The sequence below is a fragment of the Heterocephalus glaber genome, unplaced genomic scaffold (genome assembly GCF_053883595.1).
Source record: "Heterocephalus glaber isolate CG9 unplaced genomic scaffold, H.glaber_assembly_v1.0 deba00001868, whole genome shotgun sequence".
Taxonomy (NCBI): domain Eukaryota; kingdom Metazoa; phylum Chordata; class Mammalia; order Rodentia; family Bathyergidae; genus Heterocephalus; species Heterocephalus glaber.
The window spans coordinates 423,207-450,248 of NW_028258506.1; the positions used below are offsets into that span (position 1 = coordinate 423,207).

Here is a 27,042-nt window from a genome sequence, read left to right on the forward strand (position 1 = left end):
ATTGGCATATAAGTTCTCACAATATGTACTGATGATCCTCTGGATTTCTGCTGGGTCTGTTGTATTTCTAGACTTTTCAATCCTAATTGCATGGATTTCAGCCTTTTGTTTTTTTGAGAAGGTTTGTTAAGGGTTTGTCAATTCTGTTTATTTTTTCAAAGAACCAACTCTGGTTCATTGCTTTTTTATATCATTCTCTTAGTCTCTATTGCACGGATTTTTGTGCAGATCTTTATAATTTCTTCCTTTGGATGAGCTTTGGGTTGGTCTTGCTCTTCTTTTTCTAGGAGTTTGAGTTTCAGCATTAGGTTGTTTAACTGAACTTGGTCTGTTTTCCTAATATGAGTATTCACTGCTATGGATTTCCCTCGTAGGACAGTTTTCATTATTTCCATAAGGCTGATACGTTGTATTGGCATTTTCATTTAATTGTAAAAAAGGTATAAATTCTTCTTTACTTTCCTCTGTGACTCATTGTTTGTTCAGGAGTGTGTTCAATTTCCATGTGTTTATGAAGTTCTTGCGGTTACTTTTGGGATTGTGCTCCAATTTCATTGCACTATGGTCTGATAATATACAGGGGATAACTTCAAATTCTTTGCATTTACTTAAACATGTTCTATGAGCAAGTATGTAGTTTATTTTGGACAATGACCCATGTGCAGCTGAAAAAAATGGGAACTTTTATTTTGTGGTGTGAAACAGTCTGTAAGCAACTGTTCAGCCAATTTGTTCAAGAGTTTGAATGAGTTCTGGTATTTCATTGTTTATTTTTTGTTTAGTTGATCTATCCATTTGTGATAGTGGGGTATTGAGGTCCCCCACTACTATTGTGTTAGTGCTTATTTGATTTTTCATGTCCACTAATACTTGCTTTATATAGTTGGGTACAATAGTATTTGGTGCATATATATTTATGGTTGTCATCTTTTCCTCTTGGATTGTTTCCTTTGCAAGGATATAGTGGCCTTTTTCGTGTCTCTTAATTAGTGTTGGTTGAAATTTTATCTTCAAATAGAAAATAATATAGCTACTCCTCCTTTTTGGGGGAGGTGTTCCTGTTGCATGGAGTATTGTTTTCCGTGATTACCTTTCAGTCCATGAGGGGTTTTATTTGGATTGTTTGTTTCTCGTGTGCAGCATATTGTTGGTTCTTGCTTCTTGACCCATTCTACCAGTTTATTTTTTTTTGATTGGTGAATTTTGACCATTAACATTGATGGTTATAACTGATATGTATTGAATTATCCTTGTCATGACCTTTTCTTGTTGTTGGATTCTCACCTCTTTGCATTTAATGTCTTGTATTTCCCAGTAGATTCATTTTTTTGGGCTTTGTGGCTTTGCAACATGTATTGTGATTTCCTAGCATGTTGTTTAAAAATTTCTGGAGTGCTGGTTTGGTATTCATGAAGCTCCTCAGGTGTTCTTTGACATGAAAATATCTTATTTCTCCATCGATTTTGAAAAATTGTTTTGCAGGGTACATCGAACTTGATTGGAGGTTATTTTGTTTTAGGGATTGAAATACTTCACTCCAGGCTCTTCCTGAGTTCAGGGTTTGTGTTGAGAAGTGTGCTGTGGGTGTGATTCTGATGTGGCTTTCCTTTTTAGGTGATTCATTTCTTTTCTCAAATTGCTTGTAGTATTTTGTTCTCCTGTTGGGTTTCTGGGCTCTTGACTATATGCCTAGGTGTAGAATTTTTAGATCAAGGCTAGTTGGAGTCCTATATGCTTCACTTATTTGTATGTCAAATTATTTTGCCCTACTTGGGAAGTTTTCTGCCATTACTTCTGTGAAATTTTTTTTATGTCATTTGCAATATTTCCTGGTTCTTCACTGACTCCCATCACTCTTATTTTATTCTTTTTTGCATCATCTAGCAGCTGCTGCATTGATTTCTCATGGTCCCTTGCTTTTTTAAAGAAATCTTTTTTTTCCTGGTCACTAATCACAATCCTGTCTTTTATGTCTGATATTCTATCCTAACATTGGCTCTTTCTGCTGTGTAAACTTTCAATGAAGTTTTTAATCTCCTGGATATCTGTTTGCATCTGTTTTATGGATTACATCTGTTTTCTATGCTCAGATTCCATCATGTTCCTCAGCTCCTCTAGTTTATTTTGTTTTGTTTTATTTTTGGTACCGGGGATTGAATACGGGTCCTTGTCCTCACACAGCAGATGGCAAAAGCACTGAGCTAAATCCCTGGCTCTATTTTCTTTTATCTGTGTCTGCTCTAGAGTTATTACTCATGTCTTTCACTATGGAAACAATCTCTGTTGTTATCTGAGAAATTATTTTTGATTTAATTTTTTCCAGGTCCTCTTTAGTTGCCAGTTCAGGGAGTCTGGGTGGTTGAGTATCAGATTCTTCCATCTCCTTTTCCCTTGGTGTTGCCTTTGGTGATTTGGGGTTCTGGTTTTGTGTCTTGTTTAGTCATCTTCTCATTTCAACTGATGCATCTTGCCGAATCTTTATTGTGGTGACTCTTTGCTTTCCCGGGGGCTTCAATTCTCAAGAAGCCTCAGAGAGGCCTTCTCTCTGGTACTCACCACTGTGCCAAATTCTGGGTTCAAAATTATTGCCGTCTGTATCCCTGTTCTGGGATGTTGTGTCTGGGCAGGATTTTGGCTGGGTCTTGAGTGCACTTAGCAATGGTATCTGGTCTGGCCTCTGGTTGGGGCTTGCCTGCCTGCATAGCTCATCTCAGGATGGGCTTTGTCTAGGGGTGGTGCCCCTGAGTGGCTGGTTTCTCAGCTGGCCCCTGGCTGGGGTATGTAAATCCAAGCCCCTGTTGTCTGGGCAGCACCCTGACTGTGGCCTCTGCACCCGTGCAGCTGTTTTCTGGGTGAGCTTCTTGCTGGGGTCTGTGGATATTTATCCATGGTATTTGGTATTTGGGTGGGTCTGTGGCTGGGGTCTGGGCACAGGTGTTGTCTGGATGGGCTTCTGGTTGGGGCTTACAAACCCACACTGCTGATGACCAGGCAGTCTTCTGCCTGGGGCCGGCATGCACTTACTGATGGGATCTAAGCATGAAAGTTTTATTTTGACACTCAGTTTGTGGTAGTTTCAGTCCAATAAGTTGGTTCCAAGGCAGAACCAGCACGGTGGAAGGACCTGGGCAGAGGAAAACAGGGAGAGTTCAAGGGAGGAGCTGGAGGCCGGTCTACCCTTCCAGGTCCTGACCACAGCAACCCCATCTCTTTCAAGCAGAGCCCAACACCTAAGAACAAGTCAGCCTCACTGCCTCCATAATCCAGTCACATTTCAAAAGCCCGACTCTTGAGCTCAAAAAGCTTTGGAAGGTCATCCAGGTATAAAACACAACCACTCTTGTCTATCTTTTATTTATGAAAAGAGATGGAGAGAGGAAGGGAACATAAAAAGAATTAAGATGTATTGTGTGCATATACTGGCTCCCCATGATGAAATTAATTGTTATGTACTGAAAACATGGAGTAATGAGAACATCTAAAAAAAATTAATAAAAGTCAGTAACGCCAAAAAATTACAAGTATTAAAATGATAGAAGACATAGCAGTGTGGGTACTAAAGAATCCATAAACCCTCTAAAGTTTCAAGTGACATTTATTAGAGTAGATTGTTTCTGGGATTACTTCACTGAAGAAATTACACTTTGTTTAAAGTAAACTTTGTGACTTTGAGATAACATTAAAGAATAACAGTATCTACTTGGAGGAAATAGACTTATCTCACTCCATGCTACCTGGATAGATGCAAAATTTAAAATAAATTTTTAAGCTCTGCTTTCTTATTTGTACCCCAAGTGAGCTGAATTGTTTGGAGAATGAAAAGATAATAGACCAATTTACTTAATTAGGAGATCTGACAATTCAAACCCTGAAGTGCTACAAACTATAAACTTGCTCTTGTGCCTCTCCCCAGGTATTCTCTGATCTCAAGCACCGTGAAAACATGAAAGGGCTTCTGAGGGGCAGATCATGGAGGAGGAAAACCGCTGGAGACAATCATGTGTGCTACTGCAGGCAGTTGGCCTTAAAGAGAAAAGGAGACAAGCTTTCCTTGTAGAATAATGATGCTGAAAAATCATCACAATATTTCTTTAGCCTGTGAAGTTGATGTCTCTGTACTTTGAAGGAAATTTAGTTTCCATTGACACTTGTTATTTTCACCCATTGTGCTTCCTTTCTCTTCTGGACTCTAAAGAATTTTTCCAATAAGAGTTATTTTCTGGAGAGTGCTCAATGCTTATTTGCTCTTTCTTATAAGTTCTGCCATTCTGTTAGATTTCCTTAACTCAATTATTTATTCATAAACAGCTGAAAACCTATTATGCATTAGGTATCTTCTGTTTTATTCAAGTTGAAGTTTTTTTTCTGTTTTCACAAGGAGATACCACTTGCTCAGAACTTTATTCACTGCATGGTATTGGGATTATCATTTTATCTTATCATGCACAATAGCATATGAATACTATAAATTTTTCTGATATTTATTAATCTAATTTCCTTTTATCAAATTACTGATTCATTTACATACTGAGAAAAATATTGAATGATTATAGTTGCAGAGACTGTCTTGGCATTTTCTTTCTTTTTTTTCATAATAATTATTGGTACATCTTAGTTATACAATACATTTACATTTATCATTGGGTGCTTGTACCAGAACATGATGTATCTTGGTTCTTATTTTTTCCTGCATTACCTGTGTGCCCTTCACCCCCTCCACCCTTCCCTATTTACATAGATTTTGTTTCCATTTATTTATTCCTTTCTCATAATTTTTCCTTTTCCTTCTTACCTTTCCCCTTCCCATCCCGCCACCCCTACACTTTTGGACCTTTTCCTATTTCAAATTATCAGTTATTCATTTTAATCATTTTCATCCTTATTTACACTTTCAGTTTCTCACACTAGAGAAATTATTCGGTATTTGCACGTGTGTCCTATTTATTTCACTTAAGAGTATGGCCACAATATGCATCCATTTAGCTATAAATGTCTCTAGTTTCTCATTCTTTATGGCTGAGTAGTACTCCATTTTATAAAAATAACCACATCATCTTTATCCAGTTTCCAGTTGATGGGCACGTGGGCTGTTTCCAAGCTTTAGCTATTACAAACTGTGCTGCTGTAAACCTAGGTGCATGTATATCTCTGTAATATAATTCTTTATATTCTTTGGGGAAGATACCTAGTAGGGGAATAGCTGGGTCAAATGGGACCTGTAGTCCTAGTTCTTTGAGGTATCTCCATACAGATTTCCACAGTGGTTGCACCATTCTGCACTCCCACCAACAATGGAGAAGGGTTCCTTTCCCTCCACACCCCCACCACCATATGCTATTGGTTGACTTCTTGATAGCAGCCATTCTTTGTGGGGTGAGGTGGAATCTCAGTGTTGTTTTCAACTGCATCTCTCAAATGACCAGTAATGTTAAACATTTTTTCATATATTTATTTGCTGCTTTTACTTTTGTCTGAGAAATGTCTGTTCATTTCAGATGTCCATTTTTGAATTGGGCCTTTGAATTTGGGGTGTCTGATTTTTTTCAATTCTTGGTATATTCTTGATAGTAGACCTTTGTCTGAGGTACAGCTGCTAAAAATTTCTTCCCACATTGTAGGTTGTCTCTTAGCTCTGTTGGTAGTTTCTCTTGCAGTGCAGGAGATTTTTAATGCAATGAGTTCCCAGTTGTTGATTGTGCTAGCTCCTGTGCTACTCAGGATTTGTTCAAAAAGTCCTTTCCTATGCCAGTGTCATCAAGAGTTCTATTTAACTTATCATCCAGCAAGTTTAGTGTATCTCTCTTAATATTTAGATGTTTGATCCACTTTGATCTTAGTTTAGTGCATGGTGATAGGTATGGGTCTAGTTTTAATCTTTGGTAGGATGAAATCCGGGTTTTCCAACACTATATATTAAATAGGCTATCTTTCCTCCAATGAAGGTGATTGGCTCCTTTGTCAAAGATAAGGTGGCTGAGTATGTCTTTAGTTGTTTCTGCATCTTCTATTTTATTCCACTGATCCTGGGGTCTGTTTCTTTGTCAGTATCATGCTGTTTTTATCACAGTAGCATTGTAGTATAGTTTCAAGTTGGGCATTGTGATACCCCCAGCCATGTCTCTGTTGCCTAGAATTGCTTTTGCTATTCTAGGTTTCTTCTGTTTCCAAATGAATTTTTGGATTGTTTTCTCTAGTTCTGTGAAGTATGGTGTTGGAATTTCAATCAGCATTGCATTAAATCTATGTAGTAGTTTTGGAAGTATGGCCATTTTCACTCTATTGCTTCTTCCTACCCAGGAACAAGGGATATCTTTCCATTTTCTTATATCCTCCTTGATCTCCTTTTCAGGGTGCTGTAGTTTTCAGCATAGAGGTCTTTTTCTTCCTTTGTTAGATTGATTCATAGATATTTCATTTTTTTGGATGCTATTGTAAAAGGAATTATTTCCCTAATTTCGCTCTCAATGAGTCTGCTATTTGTGTATAAGTAGGCTATTGTTTTTTGAGTGTTGACCTTATATCCAGCTACTCTTCTGAATCTGTCAATTAAGTCTAGAAGTCTTTTGGCAGAGTTTTTTGGGTCTTCAATGTAAAGTATCATATCATCAGCAAATAATGGCAATTTCACTTCTTCCTTTCCTATCTTTATTCCTTTTATTTCTTTCTCTTGTCTAATTGCTGTGGCTAATGTTTCCAGAACGGTATTGAACAGGAGAGGTGATAGTGGCCATCCTTGTCTTCTTACTGATTTTAGCATGAAAGTTTTCAGTTTTTGACCATTTAGTATGATGTTGGCTGTTGGTTTTTCATAGATAGCCTTAATCAGGTTGAGATAAAGACCTTCTATTCCAATTTTCTGTAAGGTTTTTATCATGAATGGGTGTTGGATTTTGTTGAATGCCTTTTCTGCATCTATTGAGATGATCATATGGTTTTTGTCCTTGACTCTGTTAATATAGTGTATTACATTTTTTGATTTATGGATGTTGAAACACCCTTGCATCCCTGGGATAAATCTGACTTGGTCAGGGTGTACGATCTTCTTGATGACCTTCTGTATTCTGTTTGCCAGGATCTTGTTGAGGATTTTTGCATCTATGTTCATTAGGTAGATTGGTTTGTAGTTCTCTTTTTGGGCTGGGTCTTTCCCTGGTTTTGGAATCAAAGTAACATTTGCTTCCAGGAATAAATTTGGAAGCCTTGCTTCCCTTTCAATTTCCTTGATGAGCTTAAAGAGTTGTGGTGATAGTTCTTCTTTAAATGTCTTGTAGAATCAGCAGTGAAGCCATCAGGACCTGGGCTTTTCTTTGTTGGTAAACTTTTTATTACATTTTTAATTTCACTCATTGTAATTGATGTGTTTAGAATGTTTATATCTTCATTTAACTTTGACAATTTGTATGTAACTAGGAATCTGTCCATTTCTTCTGTGTTTTCCATTTTATTAGAGTACAGGTTCTCAAAGTAGGTATTGATGATCCTCTGGATTTCTGCTTGGTCTGTTGTGACTTCACCTTTGTCATTCTTAATTGCATAAATTTGAGTCTTTTCTTTCTTTTTTTTGATAAGGTTGGCTAAAGGTTGATTTTTTTTTAATTCTTTCAAAAAACAAACTCTGATTCATTAATTTTTTGTATAGTTCTCTTAGTCTCCATTGCATTGATTTCTACTCAGATCTTTATCATTTCCTTTCTTGTATGAGCTTTGGGTTTGTTATGATCTTTTTCTAGAAGCTTGAGTTTCTGCATTAAGTTATTTAACTGAGTTCTCTCTGTTGTCCTAATATGGGCATTCACTGCTATGCATTTCCTGTGTAGAACTGCTTTCATTGTGTCCCACAGATTCCTGTATGCTGTACTGGCATTATCATTTACTTGTAGAAACTGTCTAATTTCTTCTTTAATTTCTTCTGTGACCCATTGGTTGTTCAGGAGGGTGTTATTGAATTTCCCGGTGTTTGTGGGAGTTTTGCGGTTTCTTATGTTATTGATCTCCAATTGTATTGCACTATGGTCTGATAATATACAGGGGATAACTTTGATTCTTTTACATTTACTTAGACACGTCCTATGAGCTAGCATGTGATCTCTTTTGGAAAATGACCCGTGTGCACCTGAAAACAATGTGTATTCTTATTTCTGTAAATATCTATTAAGTCCATTTGTTCAATATCTTGTTTCAGTTCTATAATTTCATTGTTAATTTTTTTTCTAGATGATCTGTCTATTTGTGGTAGAGTGGTGTTGAGGTCCCCCACTACAATTGTATTAGTGCTTATTTGGTTTTTCATGTCCATTAATATTTGTTTTTTATAGTTGGGGGCATTCGTATTTGGTGCATACATATTTAGGATCATCACCTCTTCCTCTTGGATTGTTCCCTTCACAAGTATGTAGTGACCATCTTTATTTTTCTTAATTAGTTTTGGTTTGAAATCTACTTTATCTGCAAATAAGATTGCTATGCTTGCTTTTTTCTGGGTTCCTGTCATGTGGAGAACTGTTTCCATCCTTTTACTTTCAGTCTGTGACTTTCCTTATGAGTTAGGTGTGTTTCTTGTGTACATCATATTGCAAGGTTTTGCTTCTTAATCCATTCTGTCAGTCTATTTCTTTTGATTGGTGAATTGAGGCCATTAACATTGATATTTATAACTGAGAGATATTGACTCATCCTTGTCATGATGTTTTTCTGTTGTTGGCTCTTTTATTTCTTCTGATCTTTCCCTTTAGTGTCTTACTTTGCATGGTGTCTTCTCTCTTTTGGGCCTCATGGAGTTGTGACCTTCATTGTCTTTTTCTAGGATATTGCTTAATATCTGTCTTGGTATTTTCAAGAAGTTCACACAAATATTCTAGCATTTTTAGGTAACATTTCCTCTAGCTTCTCTTTTGAGAATAACCATTGTTCATTGAATTAGTAAAATGTCTGTTTTGCTTGTTTACTCACAGTCTTCACACTGGATGCTAACCACATAAATGCTTATTAGATTTACTGAAGCATGATTTCATATTATAATTATGTTTGGGTTTTTATTTATTGATGTATTTAATGATAGGTCACATTAACCAGCATCCTTGTGTTAAGGAAGCTTCCTTCCATTTCTAGAAATGTTGTTCCTCATTCATTATTTGTTAGTCTTTTAAAATAGCTATAGCTGGATTTTAATAACTTTCTACTCAGTTTTTGATTTATGTTTAGGCCTATAATCAGCTTGAGGATTTATTGTTGCAGTACAGGAAATATTTTTGTTTTGATAGTATATATTAAACATGGGTACTTATACAGAAACGATGTAACAGATTCCTTCTAAGTCCCTGGAAAAACAATGTTGATCAAAAGAGTCACATCCTCAGTGCCACAAATAACAGAATTTTCTCCCTTCTATACAAACCTCAGTGTCTGATAAAGAAACCACGACTTCTGTTCCCACAGCCTAGACTACTGCTTCTCTCCTCTTCTCCTCTGATTGTCCATGAGCCATCCCTTCTTTCTCAGTTTAAATTTTCCTGCTTTAGGGAAGACTCTCCTCTCTAACATGATGGAATAAACATGTTTGATGATGCTTTCTGTCTTGTATTAATTAACATTTTCTAGGCATTCAAAATACTGAAACTTTATGTCAGGTAGAAGGTAAAACTTCATTGCAAAAATTTTCTTTTACAATCATAATCTTTATAAGATTGTTTTATTTGTATAATTTTTGTTCATTTTTGTCAGTCTGTCAATACATATTTTGACCATTACAGCTACTAGTGTAACCCAATACATACTGACTCAAGGGCATGGACACCTAAGCACACTTTTTATTTGATTTTTTGATTTTTATAAGATACTTTTTTTCTCCTCCTTTTATCTATGTAATCCACATGTAGTTTTCCACTTGGGAGAATTTCCTGGGGAGGGATTCTGTGAAAGAAAAAGTCACACTAATCATCACTCATGAGAAAAGCTTTATGGCAGCCAAAAGGGGTGATAAACTTGGTGTATTTATACTGATCAGTATCCCATCTATGGTATCAGCAGTTGATTGAGGGAGTATTGGTAAATGAGAGTCATCCAAAACATTTTCAATGAGGGGTGAAGAACAGAACTTTGTGTTTAGAAATGGACCATTTTATTACAGAAACCTTAGAACAGTTACATCAAGGCATTCAATTTTGTGTTTGTCCCACGTGAAGTGAACAGTAGAAGTGCTTCTACTGTACAGGTGAGGTATTTGCAGCTGAGAGAGTTTAAATTCTTTTCTAAAGATCAAATGGTTTAAATTTCCTGCATTGTGATCCAGGAACTCTTGCTGAAGAAGCAAATTATTATATCACACTACTGTAGTCTGTGTTTCCCCCAAAATGAGACCTAACTGGAAAATAATCAGTCTTGAAAACTAGAGGTAAAAAATGAGAGCCTCAGTCACACTGCCTTACCAGTATTAGGTAGCATTCACTGAGCAAGAGAATAGTGAAGTTTAATCTTCTTGCCTCTGGGCATCACCATGGAAATGACCAGCACTCATTTTCAGGTTAGTGCTTATCTTCTGGGAAACACTATCCTGTTGTACCCTGGAAGAGACATATATCCAAAGTAGTTATGATGAAAATGAGAAAAATAATAATGTAGCAAGTTTTAATGACAATGTAACAAGTTTCAATGAGTAATAATAATGTATCAAGTAGTTATGATAACTCATTTACTGAGACTATTGCCCTGAATAGAGTCAGTTTTGAACACTGCAGTGTTTCTGTAGTACCTGCATTATAAGAAAGAAAATAAAAGCACAACAAGTGAACTGCAGCATCAGTATAACTGCTCAGACAATAAAGGTTGTTTAAAGGTGTTAAAATATTTTTCTTCATTATAATAGAGGTATTAATGAGGTATGCATATTATCAAAGAATGTACATAAAAAGTCTTCAAGTTTTCTAGAAAGATGATAGCAAACAAATGTTGACTACATCTAAAAATTCAAATGGAAATATTGAAACGTTATTAAAAAGAACAAATTTCAGCTACATTACATGAAGTGTAAATGATCATATGAATTTAAAAATGAAATGAGCTACAGCTTGGCTGCAGGAACCACTGCCATTGGCTCAAAAGAGGGTGAAGGAGATCCATCCAGAGGTGATGACTTCCTGTCTTTCAGGTTTTGTTCATTAAATTTTGCTATTTTGTCCTTCTCTGAAAGACAAACCAGTGACATGAAAGGAGAAAATCAAACAGGTGCACCACAATTTCTTCTTGGCCCCTCAGATGATCCTGAACTACAGCTCTTTCTCTTTGGACTGTTCTTGTCCATGTACATGGTCACCATCCTGGGAAATCTGCTTCTCGTCTTGGCCATTAGCGCTGACTCTCACCTCCACACTCCCATGTACTTCTTCCTCTCCAACCTGTCCTTTGTGGACATCTGATTCACCTCCACCACAGTCCCAAAGATGCTGGTGAACATCCAGGCACACAATAAAGATATTGTCTACACAGAGTGCCCCATTCAGGTGTATTTTTTATGATATTTTTGTGGAAATGAATAATTTCCTACTGACTGTGATGGCCTGTGACCACTTTGTGGCCCTTTACCATCTCCTGAAATATATGATCATCATGACTCCTTGGCTACACGCCCTGCTGGATCTGGTGTCCTGGATCATTATTTTCTGCTTCTCCCTGCTTCATATTCTCCTCCTGATGCCACTGCCCTTCTCTATTGGCACTGAAATCCCACATATCTACTGTGAACTGGCTATGCTTATTAAAGTGGCCCCTTTTGATATCTTTGTCAATGTCAGTATCATCCTAATGTATGTGTCATTTATCCTATCAGTTGTGTGTCCCATCACTGGGATTCTCTTCTCTTATTGTCAGATTTTATTCTCTTTAGTGAGGATATTCTCCACTGCAAGCAAGTATAAAACATTTTCCACCAGTGGCTCTCACCTCTGTGTGGTGCCCTTGTTCTATGGAATAGGACTTCGAGTTTACTTCAGTTCAGCTGTTACTCCTTCTTCCCATGAAAGCTCTGTTGTCTCTGTAATGTGTACTGTGATGAACCCCATGCTAAACCCCTTCATCTACAGCCTGAGGAACAAGGATGTGAAGGGGGCCCTGGAGAGACTCCTCAGTGGAGCAGCCTCTGGTCCTTGATTGTCCAATCACTTCTCAACCCAGTTGTCATTGTATGAACTTAGGTATGCTGTGAATTTTTACATATTACATGCTAATTTTTTCTGCAGTATATTACATGTTTAATTTCTTGTATTTCCAAAGCACCTGTAACTCTGTTGCTGAGTAGTTTTGTATTGGTTTCCCTTAAACAACTCCCTCAGTACTTCATGGTCAATGAAGTTTCACATTTGGTAACTAATGGACATTTCTGAGACTTTCAACATGATGGAAGTACTTACATCAAGTGCTGACCTTGTATTCTCAAAAGTATTGTATGAATAACAAATTTCTTAAACTTACTTAGTTTCATTCTTGTTTTTTCTGGAAGAAATAGAATGAAAATTTTCAAAGCAATATATTTCCCATATCAAGACTATGTTTGAATCTTTATATATATGAATGTTTAATCTTGAAATCATTTATTGAAATATTTTTCAAATTCACCTAATTTTTGAAGGGAAGAGACTCAGACCAGTATGGACTCCAACTAGAATCTTACACTGAAGACATACTCCGCTCTTTGCTGTCCTACTTTTTTCATAAAATCAATGATTATATTTTAAAAATAAAAGCAAGAATTTACATTTGAATTCCAGGTTAAACGTTTTATTCATAATGATATATTGCCTTGAGAATTCTGTAATACTCTGAATCTTGCCCTTTTTCTCATCTCTTCTTTCTTTCTTTCCTTATTTTCTTCTTTTTCCTTCTTTCCTTGTATCTTCATTTAATTTTTTTTGGTATCTTTCATATTCCCTCTTTCCTTCTCCTTCACTGGGACTCTTTTATTTGATAATGCTTACTTGCTACTTTTCTTTTTTCTGGATGAATAATATTGTAATGTGTATACCCACAAGCTATTTATCACTTCAGCATTTTCTGGACATGTAGGTGTATTTCATTTTTTGAATATTGTGAAGAGTTCTGCAATAGATATGCATGAAAATTTATTCATTTGAGTATAGTCATACAAATCCATTTGTATTTGTTTCTCTTCAACAACCTGACGGTGCTTCAGTCACTGAAAGACAGGATGTGCTGTGATGGTCCTAAAACAGTGATAGCAAACCTTTTAGAGTTTCCAATTATACAAGCAGCCTGCTGTGGCATGCATACCACAGGCTCACCACCACTGTCCTAAACCTTTGCTTTGCTCACCAATGTCCTAGTCAAATTTGCTTGTGTCACCACACAGTATGACATTCGCACAATGACAAAATCACTTAACAAATGTTTTTTCAGAACCCACCCTAGTTGTTAAGCATCAAATGACTATTTTGTTTTTAATTACTAATGTATCCGGAAATGGAGCTAACTGCTGGATTATAAAGTCATTTTATGTTTAATATCTTCCAGAATGACCAGACACTTTTTACATTGCAATGTATGAAGATTCTAACAGCTTGCATTAATACATTTATTTTTGTATTTAATAAAAATAATAGCCTCTTATTGGATCTTGTAGTAGTCAGCTTTTCTGATACCCACAACTTAAAGGAAAAACATTCAATTTGGCTCATGTTTTTAGGGAGTTCAGTCCATGATTGCCTGACTTTACAGAAGAGATATGGTGGAAGGGCATGTTGGAGCACAGCTGCTTGGTTCATGTCCATGGGGAAGCAAACCAAAGGAAAAGTGTCAGAGAGGGAGAGACACCACTTATCTAGTACTCAAAGCCATGCCTCCATGGCTCCCTCAGACACAGGCAGAAGAGTGCTCAACCAATCCCCTGGGAGGCTCCTAAGCCAATCAAGTTGATGCAGGTGTGAAGTAGTATCCCATTGTGCATTTGATTTGAGTTTATTCATGATTAAACATCTTTAACAAGTGCTTGTTGGCAATTTCATTATGTTCTATGCAGAAATATCCTCAAATTTTTGTTCATTTTTCTATAGTGAACCATGTCTTTTTCTTTCTGATGTATAAGATTTCTTTATAAATTCTGAATACATGACCCTTAACAGATATGTTTCCAAATATTTCCCCATGTATGTTGTCTTTCTATCTATTTTAAGTATAACATTTACTGTTATTAACTGTACTAATCATGATTTACATTAAATCTCTTAAAGTTATGTTTCCTCTCTAACTGAAATTTTGGATAATTTAATGAAGATATATCCAATTCCCTGATGCACAGTCACTACAACCTACCATTTTCACTCTACTTCATGAGTTTGACTATTTTATATTCCACATGCAAGCTCCTATATTGTTTATCTTTCAAATGGCTCATTTCTCTTAGAATGTTGCACACGACCACCTAGTTATTCAAAATAATGCTTTTTTTTAATTCATTAAGTTTATTGGTACATTTTAGGTATGCAACATGATGGCATCCATCATTTGAAATTTTTACCTTGACACGGTACATCTTGCTCTTATTTTTTTCCCCATTCCCCTGTCCTCTCTTCCACTAATCAATCCCTCCCATTTAAAAACTTTGTTTCCATTTTTTCCTTTTCTCATTTTTATTCCTTTCCCTTTCCCTACCCCTCCCACTTCCCATACCCCTCCCACTTCCCCTTTCCCTTTGGCCTTATCTTCCTATTTCATATTATTATCTATTAAATATTTTGATCCTTGTTTACACTCTCACACCAGAGAAACTATTTGTTATTTACACATGTGTGAGTATGACCTCAATGTGCATCCATTTAGCTTTAAATGTCTCTAGTTTCTCATTCTTTATGGCTGAGTAAAAAAAATCTTGGGCCAGGGATTTAGCTCAGTGGTTTTGCCGCCTGCTGTGCAAGCCCAAGGACCCTAGTTCAATCTGTGGTACCAAAAAAAAATCTTATTTATACATTTATCAGTTGATGGACATTTGGATAGATTCCAAGTTTTAGCTATCACAAACTGTGCCACTATAAACATGGGTGTGCATGTATCAATGTAGTATGATGATTTTAATTCTTTTATGAAGATCCCAAGAAGGAGATTACCTGGGTCAAATGGAAACACTAGTTTTAGTATTTTGAGGAATTACCACACTGATTTTCACAGTGATTGCACCAGTCTGCATTCCAACCAACAGTAACAAAGGATTCCTTTTATCCCACATGTATCCTAGCCTGTGTTTGTTATTGGTTGATTTCTTAATAATAGCCATTCTTTCTGGAGTGAATTGAATCTCAGTAAAGGAATATTTTTATTTCTTTATTTTATAACAGATTAATGTTCCAGTGAATATATATCTATTCATTTTATTTAAGCATCTAATGATAAATCCTAGTTTTTAGCCCATATCTTGTCTACTATAGTGAAGCCATGGTAATAGGAATGGACATGTGCCCTGACATACTGGTTTCAGATGTTTTGGACAAACATGCAGTAGAGAAATTGCAGGATAATGTAATATTTCTAGTTTTTAACTTTTTGAGGAAACCCCTTAATGTTTCCATAATGACTACATCAATTTACATTCTCATTAATAGTGTTCAGGGGTCTCATTTCCCAAATGCCAATATCTTCTATCATTTATTTTTTGGATAATAACTTTTCTAAATGAAGACAAGTTACATGTCATTGTGGTTTAATTTGCATCATACTGAAGCAAGAAGCCTATGTGAGCCAGAGCTAAATGGGAGGGGAGAAGATCCCAGCCAGGGCCCTGCCCTAAAAAGTGCTTAACAGGCACACAAGCAATAGTCAGAGGCACTTGAGATTCCATAGGTTAGTGTGTAAGGATTCCAGGGAGAAGCCCGGGAGTAGCTAGGCTGAGCAAGTTCACACAGGTCCAAGCCAGGTCACTGCCCAGAAAACAGCAGCCTGGGCCCACAGACCTGAGTTAAAGGCTGTTCCTGGAAAAGAGCTATGAAGGCCAGAAAGCAACAGCCAGAGGCCAAGCCAGATACCACTTGTGAGTGAGTGCAGACCCCAGCCGGCAGCCTATTCAGATACCAGTGACTTGGGTATATAGCCCCCAGCCAAAGGCCCTCCCAGAAAACAGCTACCCAGGGTTGCAGGACCCAGCCAGATGCACATTCAGATACCATCCCAAGAGTGCACAAGCCCCAGCCAGAACCCCACCCAGACAACAGGGTCATGCAGGGATTAAGAAGGCCACCATTGTGATCCCAGGAATTGGTGCAGTGGTGAGCAAAAGAGAAAAGGCCTTTCCATGGATTACTGGGAATTGAAGTCCACTGAGAGAGCAAAACTTCAACTCAACAAATGTACAGCAGGCTTCATCTGTTGAAATGAGAAGACACATAAGAAAGTCTCAAAAACAGACTTCCAGATCACCTAAGGCAACCCCAAAGGGAAAAGAGATGGAACAATTTGATACTCAGCCACCTGGATACCCTGAATTGGCAACTAAAGAGAATCTGGAAAAAGTAAAATCAGAAATAATTTCTCAGATAAAATCAGAGATTGTGGACATAGCGGAGGAAATGATGGATAAATCTAGAGCAGACACAGATAAAAACAGAAAAAAGAGAAGCTGAGGATCGTGATGGAATTCCAACATGGGAAACAAATAGAATCCATAAAACAAATGGTGACAGTTACCCAGGAGATTAAAAAAGTTTACTCAGCAGAATGAACCAATGTGAGGACAGAATGTCAGATATAGAAGACAAGATTTCAATTAGTGACCAGGAAAAGAAAAATTTCTTAGAAATAACAAGGGACAATGAGAAATCAATCTAGCAGTTGCTAGACAATGCAAAGAGAATAACATAAGACTGATTGGAGTCAATGAAGAAACAGGAGAAAGTGCAAATGATGTAGAAAAAAAAACTGTTCAAAGAATTAATGGCATAAAACCTCCCAAGCAGGGGAAAAGAATTTAAATTACAGAAGAGTGAGTCAAATAGGACTCCAGCTAGCAGTGATCAAAAAAAAAAAATCTACACATAGGCATAAAATAGTTAAGATTCCATAAACCCAACAGAAGAATAAAATTCTACAGAGTGAAGAAACAACTCATATACAAAGGAAAACCCAGCAGAATCACAGCAGACTTCTAAACACAAACCTTTAAGGCAAGACAAGACTGGAGTGAAGTATTTTAAGCCCTAAAGGAAAACAACTTCCAACCCAGATTGATGTACCCTACAAAACTACCTTTCAAAACTGATGGAGAAATAAGATACTTTCAGAACAAAGAGCACCAGAGGAACTTCATAAAAACCAAACTGGCACACTTAATTTTATTTTAAATATCTGAGGAAAAGAAAATGAGGATCACAACCCCAGAAAACCCGCCAGAATGAATCTGTCAGGGTGTTGACAAGAAATTAAATGCAAGGGGAGAGAATCCAATGAAAAGAAAGAGTCATGACAAGGAAAAGTCAATACATATAAGTTATAACCATCAATATTAATGGTCTCAATTCACCAATGAAAAGAAATAAACTGGCAGAATGGATCAAGAAACAAGATCCAACAATATCCTATATATAAGAAACACACTTTAGTTCAAAAAGAAACTCATAAACTGCAAATTAAAGGGTGGAAAACAACAATCCATGTGACAGAAACCCCTCACAAAAGCAGGAGCAGCTATCCTCTTTGCAGATCAAGTGGATTTCAAACCAACACTGATTAAGAGAGACAAAGAAGGACACTACATCCTTAGAAAGGGAACAATCCAAGAGGAAAAGGTGGCAATCATAAATATATGACCACCAAACACTAGTGTCCCAAACTATATAAAACAAACACTAATGGACATGAAAAATCAAATAAGCAGTAATAAAATAGAAGTGGGGGACCTCAGTATCCCACTTACAGATATATCAACTAGACAAAAAACAAAAAATGCAATGCTAGAACTCAATCACACTCTTGAACAAATGGGCATAACAGATATTTACAGAGTATTCCACACCACAAAATAAGAATACACATTCTTCTCAGCTGCACATGCATCATTCTCTAAAATAGACCATGTACTCATTCACAGAGCATGTTTAAGTAAGTGCAAAGAAATTGAAGTTTTCCTCAGACTACAGTGTGATGAAATTGGAGATCAATACAAGAAACTCCAAGAATTTTAAAAACACATGGAAATTGAACAACACACTTCTAAATAACCGAAGGTTCACAGAGGAAATTAAAGAAAAAATCAGACAGTTTCTACAATTAAATGCCAATGCCAATACAAAATACCAGTATCTATGGTACGTAATGAAAGCACTCTTACAAGGGAAAATCATAGCAGTGAATATTCATATTAGAAAAACAGACTGAGCTCAATTAACCTGATGTTGAACTTGAAGCTTCTAGAAAAAGAAGAGCGGGACAAAGACAAAGCTCATACAAGGGAAGAAATTATAAAGATTAGAGCAGAAATCAGTTCAATAAGACTAAGAGAATGCTACAAAAAATCAATGAAGTGAAGAGTTGGTTCATACACAGCTTTACTAAAAAAGGAAAGAAAAAACCCAAATCCATACAATTGAAAATGAAAAGGGTGAAATTACAACAGACCCAGCAGAAATCCAGAGGAATATCAATACCTACTTTGAGAACTTATAGGCCAATAAGATGGAGAACACAGAAGAAATGGATAGATTCCTAGATACCTATGAATTACCAAAGTTGAATGGAGACCTAAAAATTCTAAACAACCCACTATCAATCAAAGAAATTGAAAATGTAAGTAAAAATTTACCATCAAAGGAGGACCAAGGTCTTGATATCTTCACTACTGAATTCTACAAGACACTTGGAGAAGAACTATTGCCACTACTGTTTAAACACTTAAATGAAATTGAAAGGGAAGAAATATTCCCAAATTCTTTCCTGGGAGCAAGCATCACATTGATCCCAGAAGCAGAAAAGCACCCAACCAAAAAAGAGAACTATAGGCTAATCTTACTAATGAACATATCTACAAAAATCCTCAATAAGATCCTACAAACAATGCAAAAGATCACACACTGACAAGTGGGATTTATACCAGGGATTCAGTGATGGTTCAACATATACAAATCAATAAATGTAATTCACTATATTGATAGAGCTAAGAACAGAAAACATATGATCATCTCAATAGGTGCAGAGAAAGCATTATACAAAATCCAACATGCATTCATGATAAAAAAAATCTTACAAAGCTCGTCGTAGACGGTCTCTAACTCAATCTGTTAAAAGCCATCTATGAAAAACCAACAGCCAATATCCTACTAAGTGGTCAAAAACTGAAATCCTTCAAACTAAAATCAGAAACCAGACAAGTATGTCCACTATAACCATTCCTGTGCAATATACTTTTGGAAACATTAGCCACAGCAATTAGACCAGAGAAAGAAATAAAATGAATAATGACAGTAAATGAGGAAGTTAAATTGTCATTATTTGCAGCCAATATGGTACTCTATAGAAGACCCCTAGACCTCCACCAAAAGTCTGCTAGACTTAATAACCAAATTCAGTAGAGTAGCTGGATTCCAGGTCAACAAACAAAAATCAATGGCTTTGCTGTACTTGAACAACAGACTCACTGAAGGATGAACTGAAGAATAAACTTCACCATAGGATCTAAAAAACTGAAATATCTAGGAATCAACCTAAAGAAAGAAATCAAAGACCTTTACACTGAAAACTATAACACACTGAGAAAAAGAAATTGAGGCAGATATCAGAAAATGGAAAGATATCCCTTACTCCTGTGTAGAAAGAACCAATATAATGAATATAGCCAGATTTCAAAACTGCTATATAGGTTCAATGCAATCCAAATTGAAATTCCAACACCACACATCACAGACCTTGAGAAATCAATCCAAAACTTCATTTGGAATAGGAATGACTTAGAATAGCAAAAGCATTTCTACGCAACAAAGACAAGGTAGGGGGCATCACAACCCCCAACTTGAAACTATGCTACAAAGCTACTGTGATTAAAAACATCACAGTACTGGAAAAGAAACAGACCCAAAGACCAGTGAAATTGATTAGAAGATGCAGAAACAACTCCAGACACACTCAGCCACCTCTTCTTTGACAAAGGAGCCAAACATCCTCACTGGAAGAAAGATAGCCTCTTTAATAAATGGTGCTGGAAAAATTGGGTTTCAACTTGTCAAAGGTTAAAACTAAACCTATATTTCTCAATATGCACTAAACAAAAATTGAAATGGATTAAAGATCTAAATATTAAAACAGAAATACTAAACCGACTGGAAGAGAGATTATTTAAAATTCTTGAAGACATTGTTATAGGAAAAGATTTCATGAACAAAGCCTCAGTTACAAATGAACTAGCACAAATAATCAATGAGTGGGATCTCTTACTATTTAAAAAACTTTTGCACAGAGAAACACCCATCAGTGTGAAGAGACAACATATATTGTGGGAAAATCTTTCTACCCGTTGTTCCTCAGACAAAGGTCTACTATCTGGAATATATAAAGAACTTAAAATAAATCAGCCTCTCCAATTTAAAGACCCCTTTCAAAAATGGGCATCTGAAATGAGCAAATCACAGAAATGAAGGAGAAATAGCAAATAAACATAAGAAAAATGTTCATCACTGTTCGTTTGAGAAATGCAATTGAAAATAATGCTGAGATTCCACCTCACTGTAGAAAGAATGGCTGCTATCATGAAATTAACCAATAACTAATGCTAGTGAAGCTGTGGGAAAAAAAGGAACTCTTCTCCACTGCTGGTGGGAGTGTATACTGGTGCAACCACAGTGGAAATCAGTATGGAGATACCTCAGAGAACTAGGATTAGCACTCCGATTTGACCCAGCTATTCCCCTGCTGGACATATTCCCAAAAGAATTAAAAGCATCATACCACAGCTATATATGTGCACCCATGTTCACAGCTAAACTTCACAACAGCCCAACTGCCCATCAAGTGAAGACTGGATAAAGAAAATGTGGTTTTTTAATAAAATGTTGTATTCAACCATAAAGAATGAGAAATTAGAGACATTTATAGCTAAATGGGTGCGCTTTGAGGCTGCATACTAACGTGAAATAAATGGACACATGTGTACATATTAAAAAGTGTATCTGTTGTGGGAAACTGAAAATGTCAATAAGGATCAAAACGTATAATAGATTATGTGAAACAGGAAGAAAAGTCCAGAGGGATAGGCGAAGTGGGAGGGGTTGCAGAAAGGAAAGAAGGGAATGGAATTAATATGAGAAAAGCTAAAAATGGAAACAAAGACTTTGTAAATAGTGCCAGGTTGAGGCTTTGAAAGGTGGGCAGGAGAATGGGGAAAGATAGGAACCAAGATAGATTATATAAAGGTACAAATCTCTAATGATGAATGTCATTATATTGTATACCTAAAATGTGCCAGTAAAAGTACATTTAAAAATATAAGTACACAACACTCTCTGTATTTTGAATTCATGTATTCAAAGGTAAAATAATTCCACTTGACATCCATATCCTGTAGCAGCTCTTCTCAGGTATGATAAATGCAATCTTATTAAACATCTTTCAAAATGGATTTCTGTGTTATTCACATCTATATCAATGTTCTTTATTCAACTGAAAAAGATCAACATCATTACACATGATGATTGCATTACCACTGTAAAACAAAGGCAATAATTTTAAGAAAGAAATAAAAACTATTACCCGTTTCCCTTTAAGAAGAAAATTATTCTAAATAAAATACATTAAGAAACAATCTAATGCTCTATTATATTTAACATAATGGCACAAATTCATTTTAGCCTAGCTGAGCATTCTGTAAGAAAAAGGACAGCATTATTTTAGCACTTAATCAAAACAAGCATTTGATAATTTAAAAAATTTTTTATGATCTTTCTTTTCTTTGCTACAGTGGCCTGTGAATTCTATGTTTTTTTTCTGATTATAAATTTTGTTTATTTATGGTAGTGAATATTAGTCCCAGAAAAATCTCAAAACTGAAGCTTTCAGTCCCAACCATCTTATGCCTAGTTAGAAGATGTTTATATCAATTCTTTCTGAAACGAAGATTGTAATTCTCTTCCTTCAGCTACCTGAATAAAACACAGGTTTATTAAATCTCATTAAAATGCAATTGGGAAAAATGCAACAACAACAATAGAGAGAAAGAAAACATGAAAATTACAGGAAACACCTTCACTTTTTCCTCATTTGTAATTGAAGATAATGCTAAACTTATAGAGAATTTGGAAAAAGTACTTAAAATCTTTAAGAAAGCTCAGATAGGGGATCTTGACTTCCTTTATCGATATATTTCCTGGGAACATTTTTAAATGCCCAGGTAGTCTCTGCTCAATTTAACACCTATTTAATCAGAATATCTTCATTTGAAATTCTTAGAGATATTTTCTTAAACTGTGGTTGACAAACACCACCTTGTAGTATTTCCTGACATTTAGAAAATAATTCCTTGGTATTACCTATCCTAATATATACCTATTACTACTATGTAAAAAATAAATATATAAGAATATAGGCTTCATAATTGATTCTTCATAGAGATTGAAATTATTGTCGATGAAACTTTAGATCTTGGTAAATCTGCATGATTCCAGTCTCCCACACACCTGTCCCCAAAGGGAATGACTATCAAAAATCAGGTGAATAGATTTTCCTCTCAATGTCCATAAATCAGTATAGGTTTATTTATCAATGAACAGATTGCTTCAAAGTTTATTCAAAATATATCTAATATTGGTTTAGCATCTAAAAGCTGTTTTTTTTAAAATTGTATTTTAAAAATAGTTAAAGCTCTTTGAAATAGTCTATAATATCTATTGCCCTGAAATGTGCTAGTTTACATCCACATGTAGATATATGTTGGTCTGTGTAGTATAAGTTGCTCTCTGGATGTGAGCTAACTTCTCAGTTTATTATCATGACAATCCATATAAAATTCTTGTTCCATTCATCATATCACAGAATTGAGAATTTCCATATAATATATGGGTGGAGGATGTATAGTCTGAACAACAATTAATGTACATTCAATTTTTCTATTAATTTCCATTTAATTTTCCTAATTAATCACTTACATTTTTGTCGCTCCCCAAAATAAGTCCATACCCAATACATCATATTATTTGGTTTAGTCACATTTCTTGTTGCTGAGATACAATACACAATATATACAACTTAAAGAAAGTGAATTTTATTTTAGCTCATAATTAGAGTCCTTCCTTGGCAGGCTCCAAGTCAGAAACAGCATGGTGGGAGGGTGTGGGAGAGAGAAACTTCTCACTTAATAGAGGTGAGGAAGCAGAGAGAGCAGGGAGGAAGGGGGGAGAGATACATACCCTTCAAATCACACCCAAGTGACCCCCTTCTAACTAGACCCCTCTCCTAACAGGAAGACAGCTGAGCACCAACATGGTCCATATGCCTTCCAAAAAGCCAGCCTCTGAGTTCATGAGACGTTTGGGGATCATTCTTTATATAAACCATAATATTTGTCTTAAGATTTATTTTCAAAAATATCCTGAGGTAATTCCAGTCATACTCTCCATAATTAGTTACTGAGACAGTTTATCTTGCATAGGTAATATTTCCACTTGGTTCCAGTAGAGGAGACTGTACCCTGGGATGAGCATTATGAAATGCACATTATAGTCCTGTAGCACTGTGATGCTACTAAGTGTACAATGTGTGTAAGTCTCCAATGCTCTGTGCTCTTCATTCTTGATGGAAATACAGATAATATCACCCATCTCCACAATGTGTGTGCACTTGAAGAATGTTTGGCACTTAAGTAATCACTCTAGTTTTTTTTTAATCCAGCAAATTACTTTATGCAAATATCAAGTTTATTGATGGATAAAATTGTCACAGGACTGTAGAGCCTGAAATAATGTAAAACGCCAAAATGTACCTCATCCCATTCACAACATTACCCCTTTTCCTTTTTGTATATTTTACTATTTTTATACCCATGAGTGTCTTTGACCTTTGAATAATCAAATATTTTACTCGATACCACTAAATGAAGATATAAGGCTCATGGGTACACAATGTACACACAAACCAGAGCCATTTTACCTTGTCTCCAGCTGTAGGGGACATTCCTAAAAGAGGTGAAAGTACAAGCAAGAAGTCACCAAGTGTGTTGATGCAATAGTGACTATGCCTAATGATTTTGATCCAAGGAAGAATCTATTCAATGTTTAACAATGTATTTTTTTTTTTGTACCGGAGATTGAACTCGGGTCCTTGTGCTTGCACAGCAGGTGGTGAAATCACTAAGCTAAATCTCTGGCCCTCACAATGTTTTTATTTCTAATTCCTCCTGTGTAGCAGGATAAAGTATCTGAGGAATCAGCAATGAAATCAGTCTGTCAATCTTGTCCAAATACAAGCCTGTGTTTATACAAAGGCAAAAATAAAATGCCCCCTTATAGAAGAATGAAAATGACAACTTCAGATATTGGCATATTTTATGTCAAAGATTTGAAATTGAAGCTTTTATTATTAGTAAAATAATATCTAAGATTCATTTTAACTTTGTTATTCATCTATTAATAAGAGAATATATTATCTGTTTAATCCATACTCAATGATTAAGTTGTATCAAGATGGAATCATCTCAGATACCAATGCTGATTCACAGAGATAGAAACAACCTGCCCTTTATTACAGAAATATTAAGAGACAAATATGTTTCAGAATTAAATTGTAAAGTTCTGTGTCTGCTCTATGAATATTTTCCTTTGCTAATTAAGCATCAGTAAGTTTACAGCAGAGATCCAGACTTGTAACTACAGTTATTTCTCTTTCCATCAAAGTCTTTCCAGTTTCCAAAGGAATGAAATCAACTCCTGCGTTGATTACTTTGGTTGAGATTAAGAAAGATGGTTATAAGATTGGAAGAAGTTGTGTATAGCTACATGGAAAGCCTGAAGTAAGGAACAATAAAAAGATCAGCGCTAACTATTGTGAGCCTTCTCTTTCTTTGATTTTTGTCTCTATTCTCAGATATCCTACCCACAATGGATGCAGCCTGTGTAATCTCATCCCTTGACTGTGTTCTACTTGAAATCTCTGAAAGGTAGGGCTCAGTGAGAAACAAGGGAAGAGAAAAGGGTGCTTGAATTGTCAGAGACTATGTGCAGGACTCACCTGGCAAAGTGCCCTGTGTCTGACATTAGACTTCTGTGTGTAAACACTTCCTTTTTAATCTACCAAAAAGCTTATAGTTAAATACACAATATGCTTTTTTTCATTTTTGCTTTTAAAATAATAATATAGGAGTTTGTACTTCAGGAACATTGTGCAAATACAATGCAACAGTTTACATTGAACACAGAATCCAGATGCTGCTATTTAGGAATTGCTCGATATTGTTTCATGATTATATGGTCATTTTCAATTTCATGATCACCATCAAAACTTTTCTAAAGTGCAGAAGAAACAGTTCAGACACTCATAATCTGCTGTTATGGATTAGATGCCTATGATGTGTAGAAATAGTGTGGGAAGGAAAGAAATTTTGACTGAGACATGTGTTCCACAAGGCAACCAAGAATATAAATTTCGCCTTATTCATATTTGAAACTGCACACAATGCTATCATTCCATCTCACTGTCCAAGCTATCTTCTATATCTTCATGAAATATAACAATGGTTCAAATCATTTATACTACACCCATCCTCCATTTCAACACTTAACTGAGCTATATTTTCTCTCTAGTGATTATGTAAAAAAAACCATGATCCCAATTCCTCATCTACCTGAGAACCAGTGAAGACTCTAGATCAACCCAGGGGATCAACAATGTCAGACACAAGCCTCCTATTTCAAACAATCATGAAGAAGGAGACACAGCAATTGGCAACTGGACTGAAACAATCCAAATAAAAGCCTGGAGGAAGAGGTTGATTATGAACTATTTATTATAATACCTTGGAAGCTAAGTGCTCACAGCTTATGATTACCAAAGATGGTCCATGTCATTCTGGCCCTAAGGACTTCCAAAATTTAATGGAATTTGAAGAAAAGAGTGTCCACCCAAGGCTTTGACTCTTCCTTTCCTTGGGAGGAATCTCAAGTGTATTATTCACTTTTAATTTCATCCTTAAAAAAAGTACTCAGCTTTTATTTCCATTGTTCATTGCAGTAATATATGTATAACTAAATGGACCATTTTAACCACTTTTCAGCACAGTTTTGAAACCTTAATTACAAAGTCATTTTTTTGAAATCATCAATCATGTCAAACTCCAGAAACTTATCAAATTCCCATCTGACATTTGCACCAATTCCAAAATCCCAAATTCCACATCCTCTTAATAATCTATGGTTCTATTAAAAATGTGAAATTAAATTGAACAAATCAAATACGTGAAATAATATAACCAAGTAAGCAGAATTTACAGTGAGTTTTGTGTGTTCAGTTTTAGCATGTTTCCAAAACTACATTACAAATGGATAACAAAGGTCCTGGGCTAAGGCTGTCCAATTGCAGTCTCTTTAGGATGCCAAGATTGTTCCTGTTCCTCAGGCTATAGATGAAGGGATTCATCATGGGATTGACAACAGTGTATATCAGTGTGGCCACCATAACTTTGCTGGGAGAATATGACACGGCTGAATCAAAATGTACACCAAGACCTGTTACATAAAATAAGCAAAAAAATAAGAGGTGAGAGCTACCAGTAGAAAAGCCCCTGTAACCCCCTCCAGATGATGAGATTCTCAAAATGGTGGAAACAACTTTACAGTAAGAGAAAAGAGTACCAGAAATGGGAAAAAAATCCAAATATGATGCCAACAAAATATATGACTAGATTTTTATCAATGTATCAGAACAGGAAATAATAAGAATTTGAGAAGGATGACAGAAAAAATTAGCAATTCTTAGATCTTTGAACCAGATTAGTCATAAGGCAATGAAATTGTGCAGCTGGGAAACCAAAAGGCTGAGAAAGAAAGACACCAAAACTAAAGACAGCAGTGAGGGTTCATAATT

General features: G+C 35.9%; 1 protein-coding gene and 1 pseudogene across 2 annotated transcripts in view; both read left to right on the forward strand.

Annotated features, from left to right (window-relative positions):
* The window catches only part of LOC147820493 (vomeronasal type-2 receptor 116-like), a 188,484-nt pseudogene that overhangs the window by 105,866 nt on the left and 55,576 nt on the right, over nt 1-27,042 (forward strand). The gene's annotated exons all lie outside the window — the stretch shown is intronic.
* LOC147820497 (olfactory receptor 7D4-like) lies at nt 11,499-22,788 on the forward strand. Its single transcript, XM_087204161.1, has one exon. The coding sequence runs from the start codon at nt 11,524-11,526 to the stop codon at nt 12,139-12,141; it is 618 nt and encodes a 205-aa protein (XP_087060287.1). The 5' UTR covers nt 11,499-11,523; the 3' UTR covers nt 12,142-22,788.

Bases quoted from the DNA above. Each gene is read 5' to 3' on its own strand.
- LOC147820497 (XM_087204161.1), top strand. From the start codon at position 11,524: ATGAATAATTTCCTACTGACTGTGATGGCCTGTGACCACTTTGTGGCC.